The sequence below is a fragment of the Chelonia mydas genome, chromosome 9 (genome assembly GCF_015237465.2).
Source record: "Chelonia mydas isolate rCheMyd1 chromosome 9, rCheMyd1.pri.v2, whole genome shotgun sequence".
Classification (NCBI taxonomy): domain Eukaryota; kingdom Metazoa; phylum Chordata; order Testudines; family Cheloniidae; genus Chelonia; species Chelonia mydas.
The window spans coordinates 36,960,812-36,987,370 of NC_057855.1; the positions used below are offsets into that span (position 1 = coordinate 36,960,812).

Consider the following 26,559-nt stretch of genomic DNA (forward strand, 5'->3'; position numbering starts at 1 on the left):
CAGAAATGCTTAGTTTTGCAGTTCTCAAACTATGGATTTGTGTCTCCAGAGGTAACATGCTTGTTAACAGCAAAAATGTTTCTAAATAAATAAATAATATAGAGAGGTGAGAAATAACAGACCTATTGCCCCTCTGCAAATTTGTGTACGCAGAGTCAATCCCTTACCTCTTTCTAAAAGTGCAAAGTTTCAAAAAGTCCAATGAAGAGAAGATTGTTGGGGCGGAATAGATCTGGACAAGGAGAAGTCTGGATAGAGAGGTGAGAAGCAAGGGACGTATGCTTGTTTTGTTAAAATATTATATGTTTGCCATTGAAGGAAAAAATTCAGAATACTTAACGTTATTTTAGTTAAATAAAACAATTTAAATATCCGTTTCATGATGTTTTCCTCCTAATATAGCATGGCAAGAAAATCCTCCAAATATTAATGATTAACCTGTTGTAGAAAACCATGATTAAATCGAGTCTTCCTGATTAGTGATTTAAACCATGATTTAAATCAATTTGATCTAAATCAAATCCATCCTGCCCCTTGTAGACTGGTTTTTTGAGAGCCAGTTAACTTCTGATAATTAATTAAATGGGAGAAACTATTTGCATGACTTAGTTTCAGGATCTCTATTAAAACAAGTTTAAACAGCAGATTTCTATTAATTCAAACCTTTCCCCACCCATAATCCCAAAGCTAATTTCATTCCATGGCAACAGGATTATGATTTCTTCTTTTGCGCAAGCAGGAGAAAGGTTATATGGTTCCTTTATCAAAAGAAACTTTATATTAAATTTGAAGGGGGAAACAACTGCAGAGATATGAGACAATGTAAAATATTTAAATGATGCATTTCTCTAGTTTGGTTGGGCACAGGCTCCTTTAGGCAATAACAATGCATAAGAACTCTTCTTATAGCAGTAATTGAAGTCTGGATTGTTAGTTAATTGCCTGAGGCAAGACCATGGAGGTTAAAACCTAATTTATTAACTGAAATAAATAAGCTGCTTTGAGGACTTTTATAAAACTGTTGTCAACAGTGATACTGGGAAAGGAGACACATACTACCCTGTGACAAACACTCTTACTTTTGCAGCCCGCTGCAGGTAGGAAGGTCAAAAGCAATACAGAGATTATTTTCCTCATAAATACTGTTCTATTATCATTATCTAGCTGAAGAACCTGCATAAATAGCAGACTCAGTGTAATACTGCAAAAGTGCGAGTCAAGTAAATACTAAAAATTCCCTGGTTTCACAAGATCATAACTTTCTGAAAAGTTCTTTACAATCGAAAATTTCTATGCTTGGTCATAGCCCATAGGTGAATTGTTTTTGAGCAAACTCCATTTAGAATCATCAAGGCTGGATTTTTTTTTTTCCAGAAATATTTTGTGACAAGCACATAACTCAAACATGGGTGAATGTTAGAGGCTGAGAATTTTCACGTGCTAGGTTCCAAGCAAATTTGAAATTAAAAAAAAATTTATTCAAAGAATCATTTTTGCATATGCTCAGTACCAGTTTCCATTAAGTTTAGTATTACAATTACAAGAAAATTATGTAAATACATAATATTGATGTTGCTTACCAAGATGCAACTTGGTATTGCTATTTTACTATCAAGGATCCACAGTAACTGTAAACTGTTATCAATAAAGGGATTATTAACAATTAATATGCTAACGCTCTACTTGATCTAGCATAGAAGGTCCTGGCCTGAGAGTCAGGAGGCCTGGGTTATATACCCAAGCTAGATTTACTGGGTGATTTTCCTCAGGATCACTTCACCTCTTCATGCCTCTTTCCCCTCCCATCCTTTGTCTGTCTTATGTATGTAGGATGTAAGCTGTTTGGGGCAGGGACTCTCTCTCATGTTTGTAAAGTACCCAGCACAACGTGGCCCCAATTTCTGTTGCTCAAAATATAGAATCTGATCCTGAAATCGCAGCATTGTCTACTCTTGCAATTTTAGTCATCAGTTGTGCGACATTTAATGCTTTTCTAAAAACTCCAGCTCCTGGAGTTTTGGGATTGTTTTAGAATCTCAGCTTTCATTTAAAAAAAAAATGTTTAGGAAAACAAAGCTTGGAAAAACCAGAAAGCAAATAAAAAGAATCCAACATTTGCTTTAAAAAAAACAAAATAAACAAAAAAAACTACTCATGACTTTTAAACCAATCATGATTTTTGGGGCATGACTCATTTTTTTTTTAATACTTGGGGTTGGCAATACCGAAGCAACCAGAAAGTCACCAAAACCTCTCAGTAAATTCAGTGTTGTTGTTTTTAAATAGTTGTAGTTTAATGAATAGCCAAAAAGAGAATCAAGCATCAAAAGCAAACCCAAATTCCACTTCACTTCAGTGGCACGCATCTCACTCCCTGTCCTCAAGTGAATTACATAAAGCTCATGATGATGATTACTTATTGCTCTCAAAGCTCCAAAACTGAATGTACACAAATCCAAGTAAGTGGAGAGAAAATCACCAGAGGACCCTTTACAAACAGATCTTTTTATTAAACAACAATAATAAGTTAGACTTAAAGGTCTGAGTGAGTCTAGCTTGCCCGGGCTTAGAGAGTCTCAGTCGTGTCTGCACAGGGAATGATTAGTCACAGTACTTTCTGCATGGTAATAAACACACCTCTTTCTGAGCCATTCAGTCACATTAGGGGTGCAAGTCTCTGCTCTAAAGCTGGTGCTTTGGACTGCTAGTAGAAGGTGGTTGATAAACTCAGAAATATTGGCTGATGTTGCATTGTCTAATTAACCAAACTCATAAACCTAACCAAGAGAATATTATTTACTCATTTGGAACACGGGGTTATTTCAGACAGAGCTTTCCTATTCAGATAACTATATATGCACCAACCGCAACCTACAGTGGTGCAAGCTAATCTGAACAATAGATGCATGGGAAGTGGGGAAGGGCCTAATGTGGTATTGACTTTGGTAGCATCCATACCATACAAAAATCTGTAAAACATTTGCAGTGAATAAACTTCACTTCCCTCCATCCCCCACCAAAAAGAGAGGCTATGATGTGGCTTTAAAGGATGGCTATAGAAATCTTAATTCTCCTTCACCTTTTCCTCCTACATTCATTTTACTTGTAGTTTTTCTTTTATGAGTAAATGCAATTTATTTTTGTCTCTATTTGTCAACAGTTAACACTTCATAGAAAGAAAAGGAGTACTTGTGGCACCTTAGAGACTAACAAATTTATTTGAGCATAAGCTTTCGTGAGCTACAGCTCACTTCATCTGATGGGAGCTGTAGCTCACGAAAGCTTATGCTCAAATAAATTTGTTAGTCTCTAAGGTGCCACAAGTACTCCTTTTCTTTTTGCGAATACAGACTAACATGGCTGCTACTCTGAAACTATATAGAAAGCGATCCCAGATACTAGATTTCAGGGGCTGAGAGGAAGGAAAGGAAGGTGCAGATGAAAAAGGGTTTAATTGGTTGCTTTAAAAAAACTGAGGAAATACTGAATTCAATTTCTGCATTCAGGTGCTGGTCATTCTGTTCAGAGCACTCTTTTATTTAGAAATGTGCCTATACCAATGCCATATTTGATCAGCATCAAGCTGGGTGAAACACCATGGAAAAGAAATCTAAGTTTAAAGATCAATGAGATGCAAGGAGAAAAGTTATGCGCCTGTTTATGGCTCTTCATTAACCCAGACTGCCTTTAATTAGCTACCTAAACTGCAAATATTAAGGCTTATTAGCACACTTAAATCCAAAAAGCTTCTTATACTTTCCAAGGTACACTTCTCCCCCAAATCCTTAGTGGTGACTTCAAGGAATACCTTTGTAAATCTGAATGTGGATTTCATTGCTGCTATGTGAAGTCAGAGATTCATTAATTCTTAAAGAATACAATGTAAAAAGGAAGGACTCAGCCTTAGTGGAAATAAGCATATGGTAAAATTCATCCATTTTGCATATGAATAGCTTCTCTTTCCAGTTAATACCTATTTTGCTACCTACACTATATGATCACTAAAGACTACTTACATTTGGATAATAACTCCTGAACAGAGAACCTCTATTTACTGTGTTGATTAGTTAAAGTTTTCCTTTGTGCACACTTTTATTCTGTCAGTCATTTCATAATGGAATAAAAGTTTTGTTCCTTATGGGAAACTGGATTAAAAAAATTTGGACTGAAATAATTTGGTATGCTGTACGATAGTGCATATACCAGATGTATTTTCTTCCAGTATACTTTTTTGGTGGGTTTAATTTTGTATGACTAACCTGAGATTTACCTACATGCGCGTGTGCGCGGGCACACACACACACACACACAATTACGGCATGACAGACAAGACTGAACTCCCTCTACAATGATTATAGAGATCTTAACTTGTACATGATTTTTCTGGTTAACAGAGACAGTTTTAAATCTTGATCCCAAAGGCTAATAATACTGAGTAAAAAAAATTTTAAGCGCCTGAGTAACTTAGAAGCCCAAGACTCATTGAAAGGTTCCTAAGTCCTTAAGTCATTTTTGAAAATGACCTTATGCTCCTAAATCATGTAGGTGCTTTTGAAAATATTACCTACAGTCAACAGGAATTTCTTCTAAATATGAGCAATAAACAAGTGAAGCTTATCATTCAAATACATTCTCTAAAAGCTCAACATTGTATATAAAAAGATGTTTATTACTATTTAGATTTTTTTTATTGGGCCAACTTCTACTGGGGGGGAGCGAGACTAGCTGTTGAGCTTACACAGAGCTCTTTTTCAGGTCTATCTTGGGGGGAGACCCATGTCTCAAAAAAGCTAATCCTATTTCATCTTGGGTATTCTTTTGCTTACTTTAATTCCTCTGATTGTTTTGTTTGGATATGATATTCTACCACACTGCTTGTCCCAAACTGTTGAATAATATTTGCTACATACAAATATTGGACTGCCTTTCCACGGTGGGCGAAATGACCCATAGTTTGTATGTCAGTTTGTAAACCATTGAAAATCCCTTCAGGACTAATGGTGCTATTGGGGGGAAAAAAACAAGATGTAACAGAGAATATAGGTGCATATTGTGGGATGCATATTACAGAACATAATCTGCTTCTTTTCTATGTCTTTGTAATTGTATAATCAGCAATAAATGCATGAATCTTAGATCTATATTTCTTACACAAATTATTTACTTTGTTTTCAGAGGAAACTTTTTTAGAATTAAATAACAAATTACCTTTAGACTTTTCCTTATATACTGGCCAATATTTAGAATAGCATAAGATATTATTGCTTTTTAAATCATGACTGTATACATTGTGAACTGCAGTACTGATAACCTTTTGCAAGATTAAATGTGGCTCTCAAGCGACTGTCTGCTTCTACCATCTCATGTAGCTCCAGTGGCGCAACTGGTTAGCGCACAGTATTTATAAAGCAGTACTTGACTGAGCAATGCTGAGGTTGTGAGTTTGAGCCTCACCTGGAGCAGGTGTTTTATGGGTATGGAATTCTCTGGCCTGTTTTGAGGAAGTCCAATGAATCCAAACAGGCAAGAGGGTCCCTCTGGCCTCAAAAATCAATGGACACTCACAAGGGGTGTGTGAGCTTTAAGCAATTAATGACTGTAAAAAGCTTACCTAGCTGGGTGTTTTCGGGGGGAGGGATAGCTGAGTGGTTTGAGCATTAGCCTGCTAAGCCCAGGGTTGTGAGTTCAATCCTTGAGGGGGCCATTTGGGATCTGGGGCAAAAATTGAGGATTGGTCCTGCTTTGAGCAGGGGGTTGGACTAGATAACCTCCTGCGATCCCTTCCAACCCTGATATTCTATGATTCTTGGAGACAGGAATGTATGCATTACGGTCAAGGGGAAACTGAGCTCTGCTGTGATCACTAATGCAAAATGGGTTAGTTTGATGCATTAGAAAATTCCCAATGCTGGCATTGAAGGGTTAAAAGGATGAAAGTCTTCCCACTGTGTATGTTTAGTGTTGTCTGTGATGTGATTCCTTATGCCTCTGTGTTATACTGTCCCACAAATGAAAGTCAGCATGCATAGTTTTCAAATCCTAGTAGATGTAGATGAATTTTGTCCCCTCCCCCACACCCATTGTACTGATCTTTAGACAGTGCACCAAGTCCTGTTTGCCTCAGTCCTGCAAATGAAGTAAGTGATCAAGGATATCAGGAGTTGGCTCAGTTTTCAGGCACAGAATCTGGGGGAGATTTTCATAGATACCATTGGAGGTAGGCCCCAGACTCCCATTGACTCTTGATTGGAGCACCTAATTGCCCTTTATGCCTTTTAAAACTTCCTCCTAATTACGGAATCTCTGCAGAAAAGTTAATCAAGAGTTTGGTTGTGCCTTTGAGTGACAGTTTCCCTGATTTACATACAGAACATCACTAATTCCCACTTTGCTAGTTCTTCACACCCTATAATTTGCAATCCCCCAAAAGAGTGGCATCTCCCCACTTCTCAACCAAGGTTCATTATTAGCAGATGTTGTAGAAGGTTCTCATAATAGTAGGGGCGCTGGAACAATTTGTATAGTGAGGGTGCTGGGGGCCATTGAACCAAACTTACACCCTGTATATGATGGAAACCACTTCAAGCCAGGAGGTGCAGCAGCACCTCCAGCACCCCTAATTCCAGCACCTATGCATATTAGTTAGGGCTTCTCTACACTAACAAGCTAGTTAGTTAACTAGTTAAAGCAGTTAAAGCAGTACAACCCCCTAGAGTGTAAATTCAGTTATTAATAAAAAGATGCTTTTACACCAGTATAGCTATTCCCATCCCGTATGGGGAATAACTATAATGGTGAAGTCACCATAATGGAATCCACATTAGTCCTTTTACAGGTATAACTATTTCAATAAAATAAACACACACAAACCACCATGCTCCTAACCAAAATAGTTCTACCAGTAAAACTGCAAGTATACATCAGACTTTAGATTTCCTTACTTTTACAGCCTATAGTACAATGCACTTATTACATTGTGTGCTATTATTAAAACTCAAAGAAACCAAGTAAATCTCAGTGGTTTGAGCATTGGCCTGCTAAACCCAGGGTTGTGAGTTCAATTCTTGAGGGGGCCATTTAGGGATCTGGGGCAAAAATTGGGGATTGGTCCTGCTTTGAGCAGGGGGTTGGACTAGATGACCTCTTGAGGTCCCTTCCAACCCTGATATTCTATGATTCTATGAAATGCTGTGTTGCAATATTCTTGCTAATTTTTGTAAATTACATGTGTTCATTCACTTGCTAAATTTGAGAAATTCAGTAAACCTCAGTGAATCAGCATGTTTTGTGTGAATATTTGCTTGAAGAAAATATTCATTTCCCTACAGATGTGTTCATGCACCTTCAGTGTTAGTTTTCCATCAATAGTCTAGTGAGAAATTTAGGTGGACAAAACCTTTGAGGGGAGTAAACTGAGCTCAAATGTGATCATTTTGTACCAGAAACCCAATTCTAAGAATTATTGTTTCTGCTTCCTGATGAACATAAAATGAGACCTGTGTCCAAACTTGGATGTCGAATACTGAATAATTGCACTGAACCACTTGAGCAGCAGTTTTCAGACAAAGATATTTATAGAAATTTGGCAAATTGTTCTCAATATTTTACTCATTATCCCAGAAGAATCTTAAATTGCACATGGCCAGTTTGTGAACAGAAAGAGATTATATTTATGAAATAATTATTCTATGTGAATTATTTCCTCAACTCCACTCACTACCATGCCATTTTTTAAGACGAAGACTCTACGGAAATATGTTTCTCGCTGTTAAACTAAGGAGTTGGGGGTTAGAGGCAATCTGAGATAGGCACAAAGGGCTTTTTCTTCTTTACCCCAATTTAGAAAAGTCTCTTTCATTATCATGGAACACCAACGGAAATATGCTAAGAATTTTTACTGATTGACTTAGGGTCATCAGTTAAATCTAGACTGGAGACATCCTCTCTTTTTTTAAGACATTGTTTTGATCCAGTAAGGTTGGAAGGAAAGGTCAGGCCATATCTCATGGACAACCACCATTTTATTAGGAATTTTATTTATTTATTTATTTAATTTGCAATATATCAAATTTATGTCTTCATTACAACTAATACAATTACTTTATTCAAAATTCAGAATATACTTCATTACTACTAATACAATATTTCTTCATATACTGTGAATGATGTATTATGTAAGTTGAAAATGTTTTTCATTCACTGAATTTCATATTTAGGAAAGTGCTGCACATCTCTGCTAACTACATACCAATTATCATAAAGCTTCCTGTTATTAAGGAGGTCACTCGTGACTCCCTAATTAAGGTTTACATTGAGATGTGTACTTAACAGAAAAGTGCTATTCCTCATATGTCATAACCTAACTTAGCTCCACATACACAAACAGATTTAACTGAGTTCGGCCTGCACTGGAGGAACAGAAGTAAGTGTCTAGCATGCCTCACTGATTTGGCACTTCAGCACATTACATTTACCTCCTGACTAAATCAATCCCTACTTAGTAGTTCTGGAATGCAATAGTGAAACTACCACACACACAATACTGTTACCTTGCTTAAGTACATTTCCGATCAATGCAATCACTGAATGGCCAGGACATCAACAATTAAATGGAGATTCACATTCACACCAACCTCCTCTCACCTGCCTTTTTACCCAAACACTGTAATACCCAACACTCCGCCAGGCTCCTCAGCTGCATGACACATTCTTTTTCAGTTACATATTTATCAGCCAACGTGCAAACATCCAGTTTCTCAAATGAACTCAAATACACAAGTTTAACCCCAAATTCAGCTACATTCAGATATCTCCCTAGAGGAAAATGTATAATGAGTCATTTGTACATGAAAAAGCATGTGGTCAGAATTCAGGTTGTGCATTTGTGTGTGGTTATGAGAAACTGGATGTGTGTATTACGGTTGGTTAGGTATTGGAATTCAAAGAGAGTTTCTTGTGGTGCTGGAGAGTGTGTTTTGGGGGAAGGTATGCACAGTGAGGTTGGTTTGGGTGGAAATATTGCTTAACTAACAATTTCCTGGATTTTTAATGATTGTGTTTGAGAAATGCATTTAGGAAAGTTTTTAAGTTGAAGTTCACAATGCTTTGTGCATGGGATAACCACAGTGACTAGCGCTGGCACTCCTCCAGAAGTCCTAGCTATTGGCCTAGTCTACAGCCACCTTCTACTTAGTCAAACTGTTAATCAACAGAAAGTAGCTTATGGCCATGGGAGACAGAGCTTCATGGGAGCAGGACCAACAATATGGAAATCGCTAGCAGTTAAAATACCACTTGCCTTTCCACATTCAGAGAGAAATGCCAATCCACCTTTTTGTCCTACTGTTCCTAGAAGTACCATTTATGCACTGTCACTGCAATACTATTTCACACACCTAAATCTGTGTGTATGTAAAACATACCTTTTAAAATATATTTTTACATAAAAAATTCCAACTTTCCCTCTGGTTGGTAGGGAAGGAAGCCAGAAATTGGCTTTTTTTTTACTCATAAGATGTGCTTAGATACTAAGGGGATGGCTGCCAGTAAAATGACACAGACAGAAGGACAGTATATCTTTATCCTTACCAGTATAGTGTGCATTCCAGTGTAAAGTCTGCTGAGACACACCAGAGTAGAAAATACAAATGCTGCCATTAGTCCTAGCACAAGTGAGTACTGTAGAAAGAAAGAGAAATGTTACCAGCATTCAGATTAAGTACATATATTGTCTGTCAGTACCTCAAATAAATTATCCAATGGCCATCACCCACATGGTAATCTAGAATCAGCTCTCGATTTCTAACGTTCCAGAGAGCTAATGTGTGTCAGAGTTATGCATTCAGGTACTCTCAGGCTGAATGTTGGCAGCACTGTATCATGCTGAAAGCTACTTTATTACCTGTAGCCTGTGGAAGGTCTTAAGAGTCCATTTTCCCCCACTGGAAGCTATGACTAATGATGGCATGAATGATAAGGCACCTGTAGTTTTTTTTTTTTTTTCTTAATGGGGGGTGGGATGGTTAGCCTAAAAGTGTAATCCAGTTATTATAGCAGTCTAACCGTAATATCAAACTTTCTTTTGTCATCTAGGGTTTATATAAGGTTTATTCATTTTATTCTTTCTCAGAATGGCCTTACCAACATGGAATCAACTATTTTAAATTATTTGGTACAGTATTTTCAGATTACAGAGAGGGGAGAAATACTTGGTAGAGAACTAGGTTAATGTATTAGCCTTTCACGCCTTCATTCAAATCCTGGCTTAGGTCATCCATGAAAACGAGTCTGATGGCCTCATCTTACTCCAAGGGGACATTTGTCTGTATAACAAAAATCACCACTCGATTGGCACAATTGACTCAGGAGAGTGCCATGACTGGATGGATGGTATGGGGGATTGTAGGTCAGGTCAGAAATGCTTTTGCAGAGCTGTACGTTTGACAATCTATTTATGTGGCCCCATAGTAAATGTAGTATCCAAGACCCTCCTCTGGAAAGCTTGCACACACTGATCTGACTCCCTTTAATGCTGTTTTCCCTTCACTTTCCTGAGCCTCGGATTTATCTCCTAAATAGAGTATTCCCAATTTATTCTCTCCTCCTCACACAGTTTAGGGGCTGGTACAGATAAATAATCTATTATTCATGAAGGATTACTAATGATCAATTGCAGCTCTAGATGACATCAAAGGAATGTACCAGCAGATATTTTCTAATAGAAACCATTTAAAAAGTTGCTTTATGGTGGTCTGTATTTTACAGCAAGTACAATACAGCTCTTCAGAAAAATGTAGGTTGCAGTATTAGTGCACAAATTTATATATGGGTGAAAATAAAGTACTGTAATGAATAAGGTAGTATGGATGTGTACTGCTGTCCTCTGCTGGGCAGGGTCAGAACTACCTAACTGGGTGCCTTGGCCCAGTACTGCTAACAGATAAAGAAGTTTTCCTTTAGTTCCAGAAGTAGGGCTTAGCACAAGGGTAGGCAAAATACGGCCCCTGGGCTGGATCCAGCCCGTCTAACATTTCTGTCCGGCTTGCCATGACTAACATTTCTGTTCAGCCTCTTCTGCCTCCTCGCGATCTCAGAGTCCAGGCCACGAAAAGTCCCACGGCGCAGTGGGGCGCTCAGGCAGGCTGCCTGCCTGCCACAGCCCCACGCCGCTCCTGGAAGTGGCCAGCTGCTGCTGGCACATCTCTGCATGCCCCTGACAGGGTGGGAGGCAACTCTGCACGCTGCCCCTGCCCCCAGCACTGTCCTCACAGCTCCCATTGCCCAGAAACTGGCCAATGGGAGCTGCAGGGGTGGTGCTTGCGGGCATGGTCAGTGCATGGAGGCCCGCTGCCCCCTCCCCTCCAAGGGGTGCACAGAGACATTTGAGCAGCAGCCGGCCGCAGCCGCTTCTGGGAGTGGCATGAGGCCATGGCATGCAGGCAGCCAGCCTGAGCCCTGCTGTGCCGCCAGCCAGGAGCCGCGTGTGGTAAGTGCCACCTGGTTGGAGCCTGCAACTTGCACCCCCACCTGCCCCCCCTCCCCTGCCCCATGTCAGAACCCCCTCCTGCACCCGAACTCCCTCCCAGACCCTGCACCCCAATCCCCCGCCCCAGCTCGGTGCCCCTTCCTGCACCAAACTCCCTCCCAGAGCCCATACCCCTCACCCTCCACCCTCTCCTGCACCCCAACACTCTGTAGCAGCCCGGAGCTCCCTCCTGCACCCAGACTCCGCACCCTCTCCATTAATATAGTAGAAATGTGTGGCCCGTGACGACTTACCACAATTCATAGAGTGGCCCTCCTGTGAAAATTATTGCCCAACCCTGGTTTAGCAGGAGTAAGACCAGAGCTCTAGGCATGCTGTCATTATGAACTCCTTATAGCCATGTTATATACTATAGTGGCAAATGTGAAGTTCTAAGTGGTCCTAAATTTGCGACAGTTTCTTCATTTTTAAAGAACAGTAGCACATGGTCTGCTTTTCTAAGGTGCTGAGCTCGCACACCCCCTGGAAATTAATGGAATCTGCAGGTGTTCTGCAGCTTTGCCAATTGGGTCACTATACTAAGATTATGTCCTCAATAGAGCAAGAAGAAAGACATGTTGTGCCTCACGCTCACATTGATTGTACACCCTCACTAGGCACTATTCAAGTGAGTTTCTCTAGTTCTTGTCAATACATGGTAACAAGGAGAGGAAAATCTACACACAGCCTGACTCTTCAAACCTGAATTTCCCAATGAGTCTTTTTGATGAGGATTCTCTGAGTAGCCCACAATAATAGTGAGTGTGCAGTGAACTGGACAGTGTGACTTGCCCATCAGGTCTTGGTAATATTTTCCAATAGTACATTATAAAATATTTTAATATCTATTAATTTGAAAAGTGCAACAGGACTATTAAAGAGATTAAATTTTTAGAGGAATTTCACAAAAATATTTCTTCTGCATCCTCCATTATCATTGTCAATGGCAGTAGAGAGCCCCTCTGCTGTCCATGGGACTTTGCAGTTCCTCATGTGCAATGTTGAGCTCTCTTAAAACACTACTCTGCAACTGCTCCAGTGTAACTATTTCACTGTAACTGTACAATACAAGGCATACTTCATACTATGACTGTTGTGAGGAGTTCCTTCTGTGTGATGCAGTGGTCAGTACCTAGTGAAAACACAGAACATTTCCCTGAAGCTTAACACAGTAACAAAATCCAACAATGACACTGAACTAGTGCCATCCCAGATGAGTTGGGAAATTTTCTACAACAGTTCTTGTCATATCTAGTATTAACCCACTACAACAATGGAAGGTAGGAGTGAGTGATGATGGAAGTATTGGTGGGTAAAAGCATTGGACCTTTTCATGCTTGCTGCAGTTCAGTGGGATCAGACACATGCTTGTTCCTCCCTACCTTGTTTTGGTTTATTGTTGCAATACAAAATGTGAAGGAAATGGATGTAGCTGCCATGGCATGGGTGGATGGCATTCCATATTCTGCTCTCATTTCCAGCTTCACAACAGGAGGTGAATGAGGACGAGGCCACTTCAGGATGTCCTTAGTGACTTGGCCTATGTACATAGCAATCTGGGGGAAAACAGAGCACACAATTAGATAAACCTGTTAAGGCGAGGGAATTCTCACTCCACTCACCCAAAGGCCTAATTTCAGTCTCAGCTATGTGGGCAACTATTACAGCATATAGTATAAAATCCATTAGTTTGAGATCAGAATTTATCCCCTGAATAACTAAAGAGTACTTCATTATACTGGCACATGAGAGGAGCAGCAGTTTTACTGCACAGTGTTGTCACTGGATCAGATCTCAGATCAGAAGGATGTTACTCAGAAGAGGTACAGCATGGATAAATCACAGTTTGAGACAAGTGGTTCCCATCCTCCGGCATTTGTTTCCTCACCACTAACACATTATTAAACATTTATTTTAAATGTAAAGGTTTCTCCTCCTCCATTCACAACTACTCGACTCTGAGCCAACAGGCAGATTAGAGACTTCCTTATTACTTATTTTTCAGGCCCATGAAATTATCAGGTTTCATCTTTGAAATGTACACTGTAAAAAAAAAAAAAATTAAACACTGGTTCTCCGCAAGGATTAATTCCACCCTGATGTTTGGCATTTCTCAATTCTGCCAGCCCCACAATGTGGCATTTGAGGCACCCATAGGCGTTGGTGGATATACTGTTTTAACATCCTTGGGTGGACGCAGTGGAGACAGCAGGATAGGCAGCACCATGTTTTCAAAGTTCCTCCTCCTGCCAGACTTCCCGGTAACAAACTGCTTTCATGCACTGCTTGGACAATTCCAAGTAACTGAGCCACTTTCTAATACCAGAAGGAGTTAGGTCAGGGAACTATTAATATGTTATTAACCACTGAAACACAGATGTTGTTTGAAAGATTTTTATTTATCAAAGGGAAGAAAAAAGTTATCCTCTCAAGCAGTTATTGCTTGTAAGCAGGTAGAGAGACTAAAAGAAAAGACATAGCTGTTGTCAGTGAAGTCCCCCATCTCCCCAGATGGATAGTATTTGTGATCAGAAAATAAAATAAGTTAACATAGCAGAAGACAAACATAGACTCCAACTTTGGGCTTCCACTCAGCCCATGGTCCTGGGTGCAATATGTGCTCTTCCCAAAAACAGGATTATAAGCTGCCACTCTTCAAGCCACCTGAGCATTTGTGTAAGAGGGAGAAGCTAAGCAGAAGTTAGTTCTTTATTCATTAAGGATCAGGTAGTGCTGCAACACCCTTTCCCAATTACAGTGAGGGAAACCTGAAGGCCCTGTGCTCTCTGCACCTCTGACTATGAGGTTACTATATAAAACATTGCTTTTGAAACAAGTCTGCTTAGAACGTTGGTCTGTCCTTTGCTGCCAAGTGTCAGCATTTTTAAAGAATGGAAAACAAGCTTTCATTAGTCTTTTGCCATGAGGATGATGCAGCTAGAGATATGCAAAGTAAGTCTCATAAAACAAAATAAAAACTCTCTACATAAAAATTAGATTCAGCTGTGACTGTCTATCATGGAAACTATTCAATTACTGTCTAAGATGATTCTTTGTTCTGCTCTAGCACTGTGTGATGAGAAGTTTTCTTAAAAGCATAATTTTTTAAAACTGGTCTTGGTCATGAAATATTTATAATAGTGCTAAGGTTGTTTTTATTTCATTTTCTATTTCAGAAGTGATTTCTCCTTATAAGGAGAGGCCTTGAGACTCAGGAATCTGCACTCAATCTACTTTTGAAAACAAAATCTGGCCTATACAAGGTAGCAATGAGACCAGACCATTATGTGACCAAAATGTCATAACCAAACATCCCCTGAACTTCGGGGAAACAAAGGTCTGGGTCCTATCTCTGTTGGAGGGGACAGACCCTAGTAAAAATGATTCCCTTGAGGTTTTATATCATTTAACCCCTTTGTTGTCTCATGAATTTGTATATGTGGCCAATTTAACACCAGCAATATGGCCCTAATGATCTTTTCCATTTCTCAGTAGCATTCTGGGAGTGGGTTTTAAACTGCAGTGTCCCAGACTGTTCACAGCATACTGTGGGTCAAAGGGAGAAAAAATCCTAGTGGATTTCTGTGGTTTAAAATTCTGTACCATTTCCAAGCAGAGATGCATTTCCATAAACCAATTAAATTCCAGAACTAAAAGCAAAAATTATCTCTGATGGGTCGAGAAATATATTCCACTATTATTATGAAGCCTACTGTTTTTGGCATTAGTCTAGAGATAAGGCAGGGCAAGCCAGTCTGAGCTGGATTATTGTTGACATGAAAGCAGAGGTTGGAAGTCCCATGCAAATGCTATATAATGAATGGAAGTAATTAAGTTTCATCGCTAATGTTTTTTAAATGGCAGCGTAGACTAGAAAACACGTCATGTTAAAATTTAAAAGCTCATGCTGCTACCACTATATATTAGGCAGTGGAAGGCTCACACTGAGCCTTTGGGTTTGTGCCCAAGAAGTCAATGTGCCTGTACTTCCTAGAAAAGTGTAATGAGGACAACACTGTATTGAGGGCAAAGATACTGCAAGTCTCCTTTAATCCAAGCTTTCCTTAGGAAGGTTGAGGGTGATGTGGGTAAATCAAGATGGGGCAGAAGGGAACCTGGAGGCATGGGAGTGGTAGTACCAAGATAAAGATCTAGACAGTAGGGCACTTCATCTTCAATCCTTGACTTGAATCACTCGTTTTCAAAGTGTCTCAGAACCTGTGATGGCTGTGGAACAAGTTTAGCATAGCTAGAGATGGCCACGACCATAGACCAAGTAATTCTGGGACTGGTTATGGTTACAAGGTCACAGGAAAGTTAAACAGGTTCCTTTGTGATTGGGTCACATCTAGAGAAGGCTGGGAATTGGTATTTCTGTGGCGGCTCTACAGTTGATCTTTTTTCACTCTAAATAGAACATGTTTGCTCACACTTCCAGAGGCATCTCAGACTCCACACAAGGACAGCTCTTGTAAGAACTGTAGGTCAGGTTCTGTTCTTGGTTATACTGATATACGTCAGCAAAAGAACTTGACCAAGAGAAAGTCAAATCTGAAAAATATTCTACAGCAATGACCAGCAAATATAGATGAATGCAGCAAGATAGACACGTATAGTTGGTTTTACACTTAGAAAGTATACATCATAAGAGTAAGCTCTTTATATATTTTCTTAGGGCCTTCTTATGAATTTTCAACATCTCCCAGTTGTCTTCACAGGAGTGTAGACAAAATTAGGATGTTAGTGGGGCTGACTATAAAACGTTCCTACTGTTCCTGAGCTTGCCTATGGCAAAACTTTGCCAATCTCACAAGAATCTTTAGAATTTCTGTAAGTAAAATTCATTCCAGCAGACCCCACATGCCTGCAAAACTTTCCATCCAACAATCTCTCATGGAAAATCTGCCTATAGGCCCATACCTAAAAGTTTAGAAAGGAAAAAGGAGCAGGATTTGAAAAGTTGGGTGAGAAGACAGAATTTGTCGTCATATAAATATACAGGAAAAGCATTAGCCAGAGCCACACAGAAAGAAACCTTTCCCCAAGCGAAGTATCATTTCCCTGCTTTGGTGCTCAATTTTCATAGAATCATGGAATATCAGGGTTGGAAGGGACCTCAGGAGGTTATCTAGTCCAACCCCCTGCTCAAAGCAGGACCAATCCCCAATTTTTGCCCCATATCCCTAAATGGCCCCCTCAAGGATTGAACTCACAACACTGGGTTTAGCAGGCCAAAGCTCAAACCACTGAGCTATCCCTCCCCCCAAACTGTTTCTGCCCAGTTTCAAACCGGAGATCTTTCGCATGTTAGGCGAACATGATAACCACTATGCTATGGAAACTTGGCTAAACACTTTTGCTTCTTTCCTGTGTGGCTAGTGTTCAACACGTAGCTAGCGAACTATGGTTTTGGCTTTAACTGCATTGCTCCTAAGTTTATTTCTAGGATGCACTCTGTTCCGTTCAATTTCTGAGTGATGCAGATCAAATGCTTTTTTTTTTTTTTTTTTTTGCAGTTCTGGTGGAAAACATACAGGCAATTTCAGCATAAATCACTTTAATTTGCACATTAATAAATGTATTTTGTTTGTCTTGGCATGTGGAATTTGTCTGAACCTAAAGACTTCTCTTTTCCATTACTGAAGTAAGAAAATCAAGAAACATAATGGATTGTGCAAGACATAATTAACTTGAGGAGACAGTTACAAAGCAATGCATGGGGATTTAAGTTGAGTGATTCATGAAATGTGGTGGGAGGAGCATGGCTAATTCCCTTTAGGTTGTTTTGAAAACTTAAGGAAGTGTATCTAAATGCAAGGTACCTCACAGTATGGAGCTGTTTTGCTTTTACAGCATAGTGTTTTTAACTCTTTCATGCCTGAATTATTTGCAAGCCAGGTTGGGATGCAAATTCCTAAGGAAAAATGGGACTGCTGAGGTTAGTATAGAAACAGTAGAGACTGGATGTTGGCAGGAGGGAGGGATGAGGAGCAGAAGGAACTCTGAGGCATCTGGGAAGTGAGAAGGTAGGATGGAGTCATGTCCAAGATCACAGTGGAAGGACTAAGGCAGCTAAAAGTTGAGCCAGGTGCATATTCAGAGGCAGACGGGGAGGGTTGAGTGAGAGTCAGGCTTTTTTTCCTCCTCTTTACATAGTAAGGCACACACAGTACAACTTCTCAGCAGTGTCCTTAATTGCCTCCCTCACAGGGGTGTCATGGAGCCTCATTAATGCTTGTCATGTACTTGAGAGGAAGGATGAGCTTGTGGTGGAGGCGCTGGACTGAGACTCAGGAGATCTGAGACCATGTCTCCTTTCTGGCACAGATTCCCAACATGACCTTAGCCAGATCACTTAATCTCATCATGCCTCTGTTCCTTATCTGTACAATGGGGATAACATCTTTTCTGTATGAGTTTAAATTGTACACTCTTCCAGGCCGGGGCCAACTCTTACTCTATGTTGTACAGTGAGTAGCACAAGGCCCCAGTCTATTATAATACCCCTCAAACTCCTACCCCTCCTTCTCCCAAATAGATCAGTTACAGCAGTGGTTCTCAAACTCCTGTATTGGTGACCCCTTTCACACAGCAGTCCTCTGAGTCTGCCCCACCTCCTTATATTTCAAAACACTTTAATATATTTAATGCTATTATAAATGCTGGAGGTGAAGCAGGGTTTGGGGGTGGAGGCTGACAGCTGTGACCTCCTGTGTAATAACCTCACAACCCCCCCGAGGGGTCACGACCCTCAGTTTGAGAATCCCTAAGCTGCAGAATAGTAAAGAGCTGGGTTGAAGAAGAATATGTTGCAATTAGAAGCCAAAGAAAGTAGATGGTCTAGCACACCTTGCAGGACTACTGTGTTATAGGTAGCTTGTTCCATAGTCAAAGTCTGAAGGGATCATAACAATATCCTAGTTCTAGCTTTCAACAAGGGGCATCATGACTAGACATGTACTTAGCACAGTTGGTGAAATATCAAATGGTCTGGCGTAGATCTTCACCGAAGCCTGTGATTTAGCTTATGACTCCCATAATTGACAGAATGCCCTTCTACAGCTGCAATAGTATAGCGTTTTATACTATTAGCACTGCATTTGTACATACTGCTGAGAAGGGGGCTGCTGAGGGTTACAGGAAAGAGGATGGTTTTCTCCCTCCCCCCGCACCCCCAAGTCAAAGTTTTTCATGTCCTTCTGTGAAAAGGAGTGCTCTGCTCTCTCCAAGCTGCAATGCAGGTGTGAAGACACTGAGCATCACATTGCAATCATTTTATTTTCGTGAAGTCAAAGCATGTTCAGAGTGTTCTTACTGAACATTCATCTCTGCTATTTCAAAGCCAAATTTCTTCAAACTAGCTCACGCTCGCGCTCTCTCTCTCTCACACACTCCTCCCCCCCCCCTCCCCGATTCAGGACTATGCATGTATTAGGTCTGCACTTTTTTAAAATGAAAGCTGTTTGAACTGCGTGCAAGAAGTATGAAAAATTACCTAAGTGAAAGTTGTCCCCTTCACTTCCATTCCACACTGAGAATTCAAATAGCTGAACTAATTTAATCAAATGGTTTACTTCTGCATTGAGACAAGTATGTAAAATTTCAGCCCCAAAGGCAATTTTTAAAGTAAGTTATAAGCAGCTGAAAACAAGACTTCAGAATGGAGAAGCTTCTCAATGGTAACATTAGTCATTGGTGACAGTTGACAGCCCTGTGTTGTGTGACACCTTTTATAACCCTTATGCATCAGGTGATTGAGATCAGGAAATAAAGTTTAGTTTCTTGTCAACACCTTTATTACATCAACCATAATTACAGTGTTACTACAGGGACATGACAAATCATTAAGAATCAACTAACTGCAGCTGACTTTTCTTGATCTGCATCATGAGTTTGTCTTCATGTCAAAAGGTGGTCAGCCTCCAAACCTACATTCTCTTGTGTGAGTTGGCAGCAAGGTCAGTGAGGGGAACCCAACCTGTGTGAGAGGAATACTTGAGAACTTCCCCTGGGGCCCAGAATTTCTGTTGGTGGGCCTGCTTGACAATGAGCAGCAACAACAAAAGGATAGTAACAGCAAGTCATGCGTCACCTCCAGCAGTCCCAGCCCCTTCATCTGAAACAGCCACCTGACCAGCGTCAAGAACAGAATGCAACTCCACAGCAATTTGCATTTTTAAATAGTGATACAAAGAGTAAATCAGCCTGGATTTGAAATTTGCTTTGTTGTAGTCACATTAAGGTACTCTCCCCATCTATATCTGGGGACTTTCTTATCTGTGGATGTCCCATTCCTCCACCATTTGTTGGATCTCCCAACTATGGAGTGACCTAGTGGTCTACTCAACCCTTATGTGATATGATGAGACCCCAGGAAATGGTCTGCAGAATCATGCTCTTAGGCTTTTCAGATGGTGGTTTAAACACTGGCCTAATTCTGTCCCATTTGAAATCAATCAAACTCCCATTCACTTCAATGGAAGCAGAGTAGGACAATGATTAGCACTCCTGAAATTCCCTACCCTTAGAATTTAGCAGTGCTCTAGGCTTTCCATTAATGCCATTCCACACAAACAAACCTTGGCACTCACAAGATCCTCTGCTATTTTAAGAATTGCTACTTTAAAAAAAAAGACTAGTACTAGTTCTAACTAGTAACTGTGAGGTCTGTTGCAAAATACTCCCTATCTTTCAAAATTCAGTAATCAAAACTAGTTCAAACACGGATAACGTAACCCACAATATACTATTTACTTTGACAGCTCTTGTTTTAATTCACAGGGCCTCAGTGCAATAGAAATGGTATTTTGTCTTCTGTAGAGATTATAAAGCCCCTGGAACTCCCTTTATTACATTGCTGCTAAAATGGGAGACATCACTGTATTTGCTTGTGAATTGCTGAGTGTGGGTTGTCAAGGCTTAACTCTGTTTTTATAAATGTATGTTACTCAAAAAGGCACTTATTTTGAATTTCTGTATAACACCCAACATATTTTCTAGACTGTATTAAATATGTATTTTTTGGGAAAATGCTGTCTTGAGATAACCCCACCCCACCACCACCACCACCTTGATCTAGTGGAGTAGGTACATTGTGTGGGAAGATAGGATGGACCCTTTGTGCAATTGCAAGAAAGGAGGCCTGAAGAAGGCTGAGGGATCCATTACTATGCAGAAGCACTGGTCAGTGCCACATTTTAAAGGGGGAAACGTAGTGGCTGAGGGAGCCATTGCAGCACCTTAATTTGCAGGAGCAGCTCTGTAGCATCTCCATAGCTTGAAAGGCAGAGGGTTCCTCTCATCCATGGGTGCCAGAGTTCTCCATTGTGCAGCTGGCTGCTTGACCTTTTATCCGGGACTAGTTTTACCACTTCTTATACAGACAATAATGAGTGCATGTCTTTCCATCAATATTTACTTGTAGGTTTTTTTGTGTTTTCAGCATGTATATCAGTGTTGATTATCATTTCAGTCCTGCTTTATATAACCAAAAAAGGGTTTTCATGTATCTTAAATTCATACTCAACTAAATGATCCTGCATTTTAAATAGTTCTCTCTCATATGTCACCGTATCAGCCATTGCCTTTAACTGTTCTTCCTCTGCAGGATGCATGCAAATTGTATCAACACACAAGATATCCGTTAAATACCTCAATGAGTGTGAAGTGCTTTTGAGATCTACTACTTTTAAAAAGAAGCTATATAAGAGCTAGGTATTATTATATACACACTCCTACACACATATACAAAGTGTGTGTGCGTGTGTATACACACACACATATGATATATGGTGTGGGAAGAGATAGGGAGTCTAAGCTCTCATCCCTCATATTGTTACGGTGGTTCCATAGAATCATCACAAAAGTCCCACTTGAGTAACTATTGAAGGGAAAAAGTCTGAGAATACAATAGAGAAAATCATCTAGACAGTGGCTTGGTACCTTAATATAATAAGTGGCACTATTTTTGCTGCAGTTTCTTCTGTGAGAATATGTAATTTCCCATTTTACAATATTTGCACAGTAGTGCCAGGTTTCTGAAGTTGGTTGTTACATTTGCGAACTCTGGGGTGACTACATCTAATCCTAATCATTCTGTTGTGCAGGACATTATCCTGATATAAAAACAGCAACCTACTTCTAATTGAGGTCTCCAAGAAAATCTACTGTGAGAGCTTCAGTATGTGAGCTAGAAAGGTCCATTGTTCCTCAGATGTCTGAAGACTTGGCAGAGCACTTTGATCTATTTTTATACTCTGAAATATTCTTTTGCTGTCTAACAAAGAAGCCAGAATGCATCCATTATATTTTATTTATTTTCAGCTTTCTATTTTGAGTTCTTGTTATCTGAACTATTGATCCATTAATGAAAGTCAAGAGAATATCTGTGGGGTCAATGACATTGGTGAATTTTTCCTTGAGGCTTCTACTTACTCTGACTGCCTGACTTTGAACCTGTGGGTTTGCTTTTCTTTCTAAAGCATTTGTGTAGACTGGCACCAGAAATCCTGCATATCCACTTTCTTTCCTAGATTAACACACTGCTATTAGCAATCAGGCTGCCTTTGTTTTAACCTGGCTGTTGTATCTGGACAGAAGTGACTTTAGAGCATCAAACACATTGGAGAGTGAAAATGTAAGGACTGGTGTCATTTGCAAGTGATATTTGCTACAAATAAGCTGGTTAAGAGAAGGAAAGGTAGAAAGACAAAACCTGTGAAAGCAGTCTTTATTTTTCAGATTTATAAAATGGATGTCTGACTCTAGGTGCACGTACAGAGATTAAAACAAAAATCTAGGATGCATTGCTTTACAGATCACCCTACCTAGCCTCCTCTGGCAAAAGCCTAAGTGAGTAGATGAACAGTGTAACCCATACATTTAACTGCTTGATTCATTGAGAGGGAGACCTGAAATTGTGAAGAGACTAAGGGAGTATATTCTTTCAGGGGTATATCTGATTCCTTGTGCCAAGCCCAAGAACGAGGAGGGGTTGGCCTAAGGAGAAAGCCTAAGGTTGTAGACCTGTTCTGTTTTGTGGGTACACAGCTATTAGTCTCTGCACTGGCTACCGCCTACCTCCTCAGAAAGGGAATTGCTGGTGGATCCACTTAGGAGTAGATCCACTAAATCCCCAATTATCCGCCTTTCCATCAGTTTACCTCCTACAGATCTCTAAAGAAACAAGCAAGGTGTCCTCATGGACATGTTATCCATGATGCCTGCATAAACCCTGGCATTCTCAGCCCCACCCCAGAGCCCTCACCCCCAGCCACAGCCCTCACCCCCTCTAACACCCCAGCCCCCTGAGCCAGCCCGGTGAAAATGAGCAAGTGATGATGGGGAGAGCAAACAACGTGGGGGGGAGGCCCTTGGAGAAGGGGCAGGGCATGGGCGGGGCTGCAGAGGAGGGGTGAGGCAGGGGACGGGGCAAGAGTGTTCAGTTTTGTGTGAGTAGAAAGCTGGCAACCCTACTTGGCATGAGGGTTTCCTGGTACAGTGATTTCCACAGACTGGCTACTGGATAAAGTAGTGCTTTCTTTTACATCAGTTCTAAATGAAATGCTTATTATTTTCATCAGCGTGCCACAGTCACCTCCACAAAGTTAATTATAATTCACTATTCCCCCTTATTGATCGTACCAATTTTACACACAACTCCCACTTATTACTTCATTCCTCTCTCCCCATCTCACCTCTTCCTTGTTGCCCAAAGCTTTACCTCCTTTTTAAAGGATGATCAGAAACCAACGGTATTACTGAAACAAGGAGCAGCCTCAGACAACTGTGTACTGGTGTGCCATTTCCTCTAGCTCTTTTTAAACACCTGCCCTGTTACCTGCTTTTTACATGGGTGATTTGCAACAAAGAAACAGAGTGCCTGGCAGTTGCTACAACTGCTGAGACTGCTGGAGCCACATTTCTGCATCTCACCCTTATTCATTATCCAAGTTAAAATAAAAAGGCCTGGGAAAAAAATCAAAGTAGAAAAGAAGGGAAAGCACCATTAACTCTTCCAGTACCCTAACCTTTGTAATAAGCATGGAGTTATGAAATACGATTATTTCATAAGAGGGCTATTTATCACACATAGTAGTCACCGTCTAGAGAGGCAGAGCAGCAACCTTTCCATGACCTTTTTGCAAAGAATCTTTTACCACAGCTAGCCAAGGGCTTCAGGGCAGTTAACCAGTTCAAACGGTGCAACTATTGCTCACGGTGTCTCTCTAGTTTCCCTATCCCTCTGTGAAAGGGTGAACTGCTTTAGGCATAACATTACAGCTTCTGATGAACAGAAGATAAAAAAGCAACCACCTTTTTAAGCTACATTCTTTCTTAGATTCCTTTATTTGTGAATCAGAGGTAATAGTTTAAGCAAACACTCTCAAGGGAGTGCAATATATAATCTGCTTCCTGTACACATTTATTATGTGCAGCACAGATAGCGAAGCCTATATAAAAGGTTAGCTGACACTGTCCATTATACAACCCTGTTTTCAGTTGCTTATAACTTTGTTGAACCGTTTGGGGCGGAAGTCTTCCTTGCTGGGTGTTTCCCTCAGGTATTTTGGTTTTTGTTTGTTTGAAAAGTTTCAGCTAAAATGGTTCAATTTTTTCTAAGACTAAGTTTAGGACAAAATGTTTTTGCCCGTGGTTGCATGTGGGTTCTGGATTTTTTTTTTAAAAAAGTCTCCCAGCTCTTTCATTAAGAAACGTTAGCACCTCTGTATTTTGGAGCAGGGACTTGAAATTTGACAGTGAGCTCCACCTCACCTACTCAAGATTTTCCTGCAACTAGACAGTAAAGGTGTGTCAACACCAGATCAGTTGCGTCATTCAGATAAACTGAAATTTTTCATCTGACATTTAGCTCATGGTTGGTAAATGTCTTATTCCCTATATTTCCTCATAAAAACATCATTTTTTTTTTTTAATTTTAAGAGGAGTAATTAAAGCTGCAAACTGTGGGCTGCTCATAAAATGGGAGATTTTTGCCTCAGAATACTCTCCCAGATGCAGCGTCCATTCAGTACTTGGCCTTGTGGTAGAGCTGGAAACCTTAAATGGACACCCAATGCTGCATTGCAAAGGTAGACCCCCTTTAGTCTTTGAATAAGGCAAAAGTTCCTCTATGGCCCTCCAGCTCTAGTTCAGACACCCTATTTTTCCTCCAGATAAAGGAGATGTGATTCCGTGGACTGATTATTTCCATGCTGGACAGGGCTGTTCTGTCTTCAAGGTGAGCTTGGAGAATTAGCTCCCTAAATAAGATGCATTTTCAATGAACTGGGATTATATATATTCCCAATATGCAGTATAGGAAATATTGCAATAGAGACAATATTGGCACCTAGAGGCCCTGGTTAAGAAAGGTGCCCCCACTGTCTTGTGTGCTGTACGCAGATGTAATTAAAAGTCCTTGTCCCCAAAGCAGCTTACACACTAGGCAAACATGAGAATATAGTGGGCAACTCAGAAATTCACATTATTGAAAATGAGTTAATTTGTTAATGCTCAGAGAAAAGTGCCAAGGTTTTCTAAACAGAGCTAAGATTTAACTATATACAAATGCTCCTAGCAAGAGATCTTGACCTTTGCCTAAGAAGTTCCTAGACAGGCTGAATACTGAGGGTCTGATTCTCTTGCTCACACTGGTTTTATTCTGATGTGGCTCCACTGACTTCAGTGATTACACAAATGTAAGTGAGAGGAGATAGAGTTGAAGGTGTGCTGGAAGAAGACCCCATCCCTGACTCAAGCTTACGTTCTAACTTAGACCAATGATAGAGTTCAGATGCATTAGATCTTGGGTTTACCAGAAGACCTAAACTCAAAGTAGGAGAGATAACCGGTTTATATATAAAAATAGTACTTTTTAACAATCTAAAAGAAAAAAAATTTTTTTAAAATACCCACTCTGAATACCTTTTTATTCCTTAGCTGAGAAAGAAGAAAAAGCAGGAGCTATTTTGTGATTGTGTGAAGGAAAGACAAAAATAGAACCCTTCTGCTAAGGAGACGCTTGTAGCTGTTATACCCAAAGAGAAAGTACTGTCTTGGGAACAACTATTTCCCAGCTGTATATTAGGGTCAAAGCCTAATCCCACTACAGACTATGAAAGCATTAACATTGTCTGCAAAAGGGCCAAGATTTCACCATAATGTCATAAACAAGCAGCCATTACTTTCTGTCCTTGACTTTCCCTAGGGTGTGCGTGGGGAACAGACTTTGGAAGATAAGAGAAAAATACACCTTTGCAATATTGCACTTCTAAATAATGTGTGCAAGGTCGGTCCATGACAAACAAAAAAAATAACCAACCCATTTAGAATCGAATATTTTCCCTCAGGTGCTTGGCTGGCTGGTTCTTGCTCATGGTCTAACTGATTGCCATATGTGGAATTTTCCCTCAGGTTAGATTGGCAGGAATGTTGGGGTTTTTCCCTTTCTTCTGAAGCATGTGTGTATGGGTCACTTGCTGGGATTATTTTGGTATATCACTACTGATGCACCTTGGTCCCTCCTATTATCTGCCCATAGCACATAATAGGCTCCTGTAGGCTAGGGTGACCAGATGTCCTGATTTTATAGGGACAGTCCCAATTTTTGGGTCTTTTTCTTATATAGGCTCCTATTACCCCCTGTCCCAATTTTTCACATTTGCTGTCTGGTCACCCTACTGTGGGCAGAGGTGACAGTAAGCCAGTCTGGTCTGGTACGATGCACCGGTAAGAAAGTGCCAACTGTAGCAACAGGGCCGCTGATGAGGTAGGGGGAGGAAGGGGCAACTGCCCCAGGGCCCGGTGATATAAAAGGGCCCCGGGCTCCGGCAGCAATTTAAACGGCCAGAGCCCTGGGTCCTTTAAATTGCTGCCGAAGCCCCAAGTGGCATGGGCTGGACAGTGCTGAAGGGCTGGCTGGGGAATTTTGGCCCCAGCCCTGCCCCTTCCACCCAAGGCCCTGCCCCTTCCAGGGACCCAGAGACACCCTCCCTCCCCCCCGCACCTTGCCCAGGACCCCGGCCACCCTGCGT

At 40.5% G+C, this 26,559-nt stretch overlaps 1 protein-coding gene and 1 non-coding gene across 2 annotated transcripts in view; one reads left to right on the top strand and one right to left on the bottom strand.

Moving 5' to 3' along the window:
- Window positions 1-26,559, bottom strand: part of SGPP2 (sphingosine-1-phosphate phosphatase 2) — an 86,655-nt gene that overhangs the window by 6,725 nt on the left and 53,371 nt on the right. The window contains exons 3-4 of the mRNA XM_007058186.4: window positions 12,907-13,080; window positions 9,589-9,678 (exon numbers count right to left, since the gene is read on the bottom strand). Coding sequence (XP_007058248.3) covers window positions 9,589-9,678; window positions 12,907-13,080 — 264 coding nt within the window. The remainder of the gene's footprint in view (window positions 1-9,588; window positions 9,679-12,906; window positions 13,081-26,559) is intronic.
- Window positions 5,369-5,462, top strand: TRNAI-UAU. Its single transcript has 2 exons — window positions 5,369-5,406; window positions 5,427-5,462. It is a non-coding gene; the product is annotated as a tRNA-Ile (tRNA).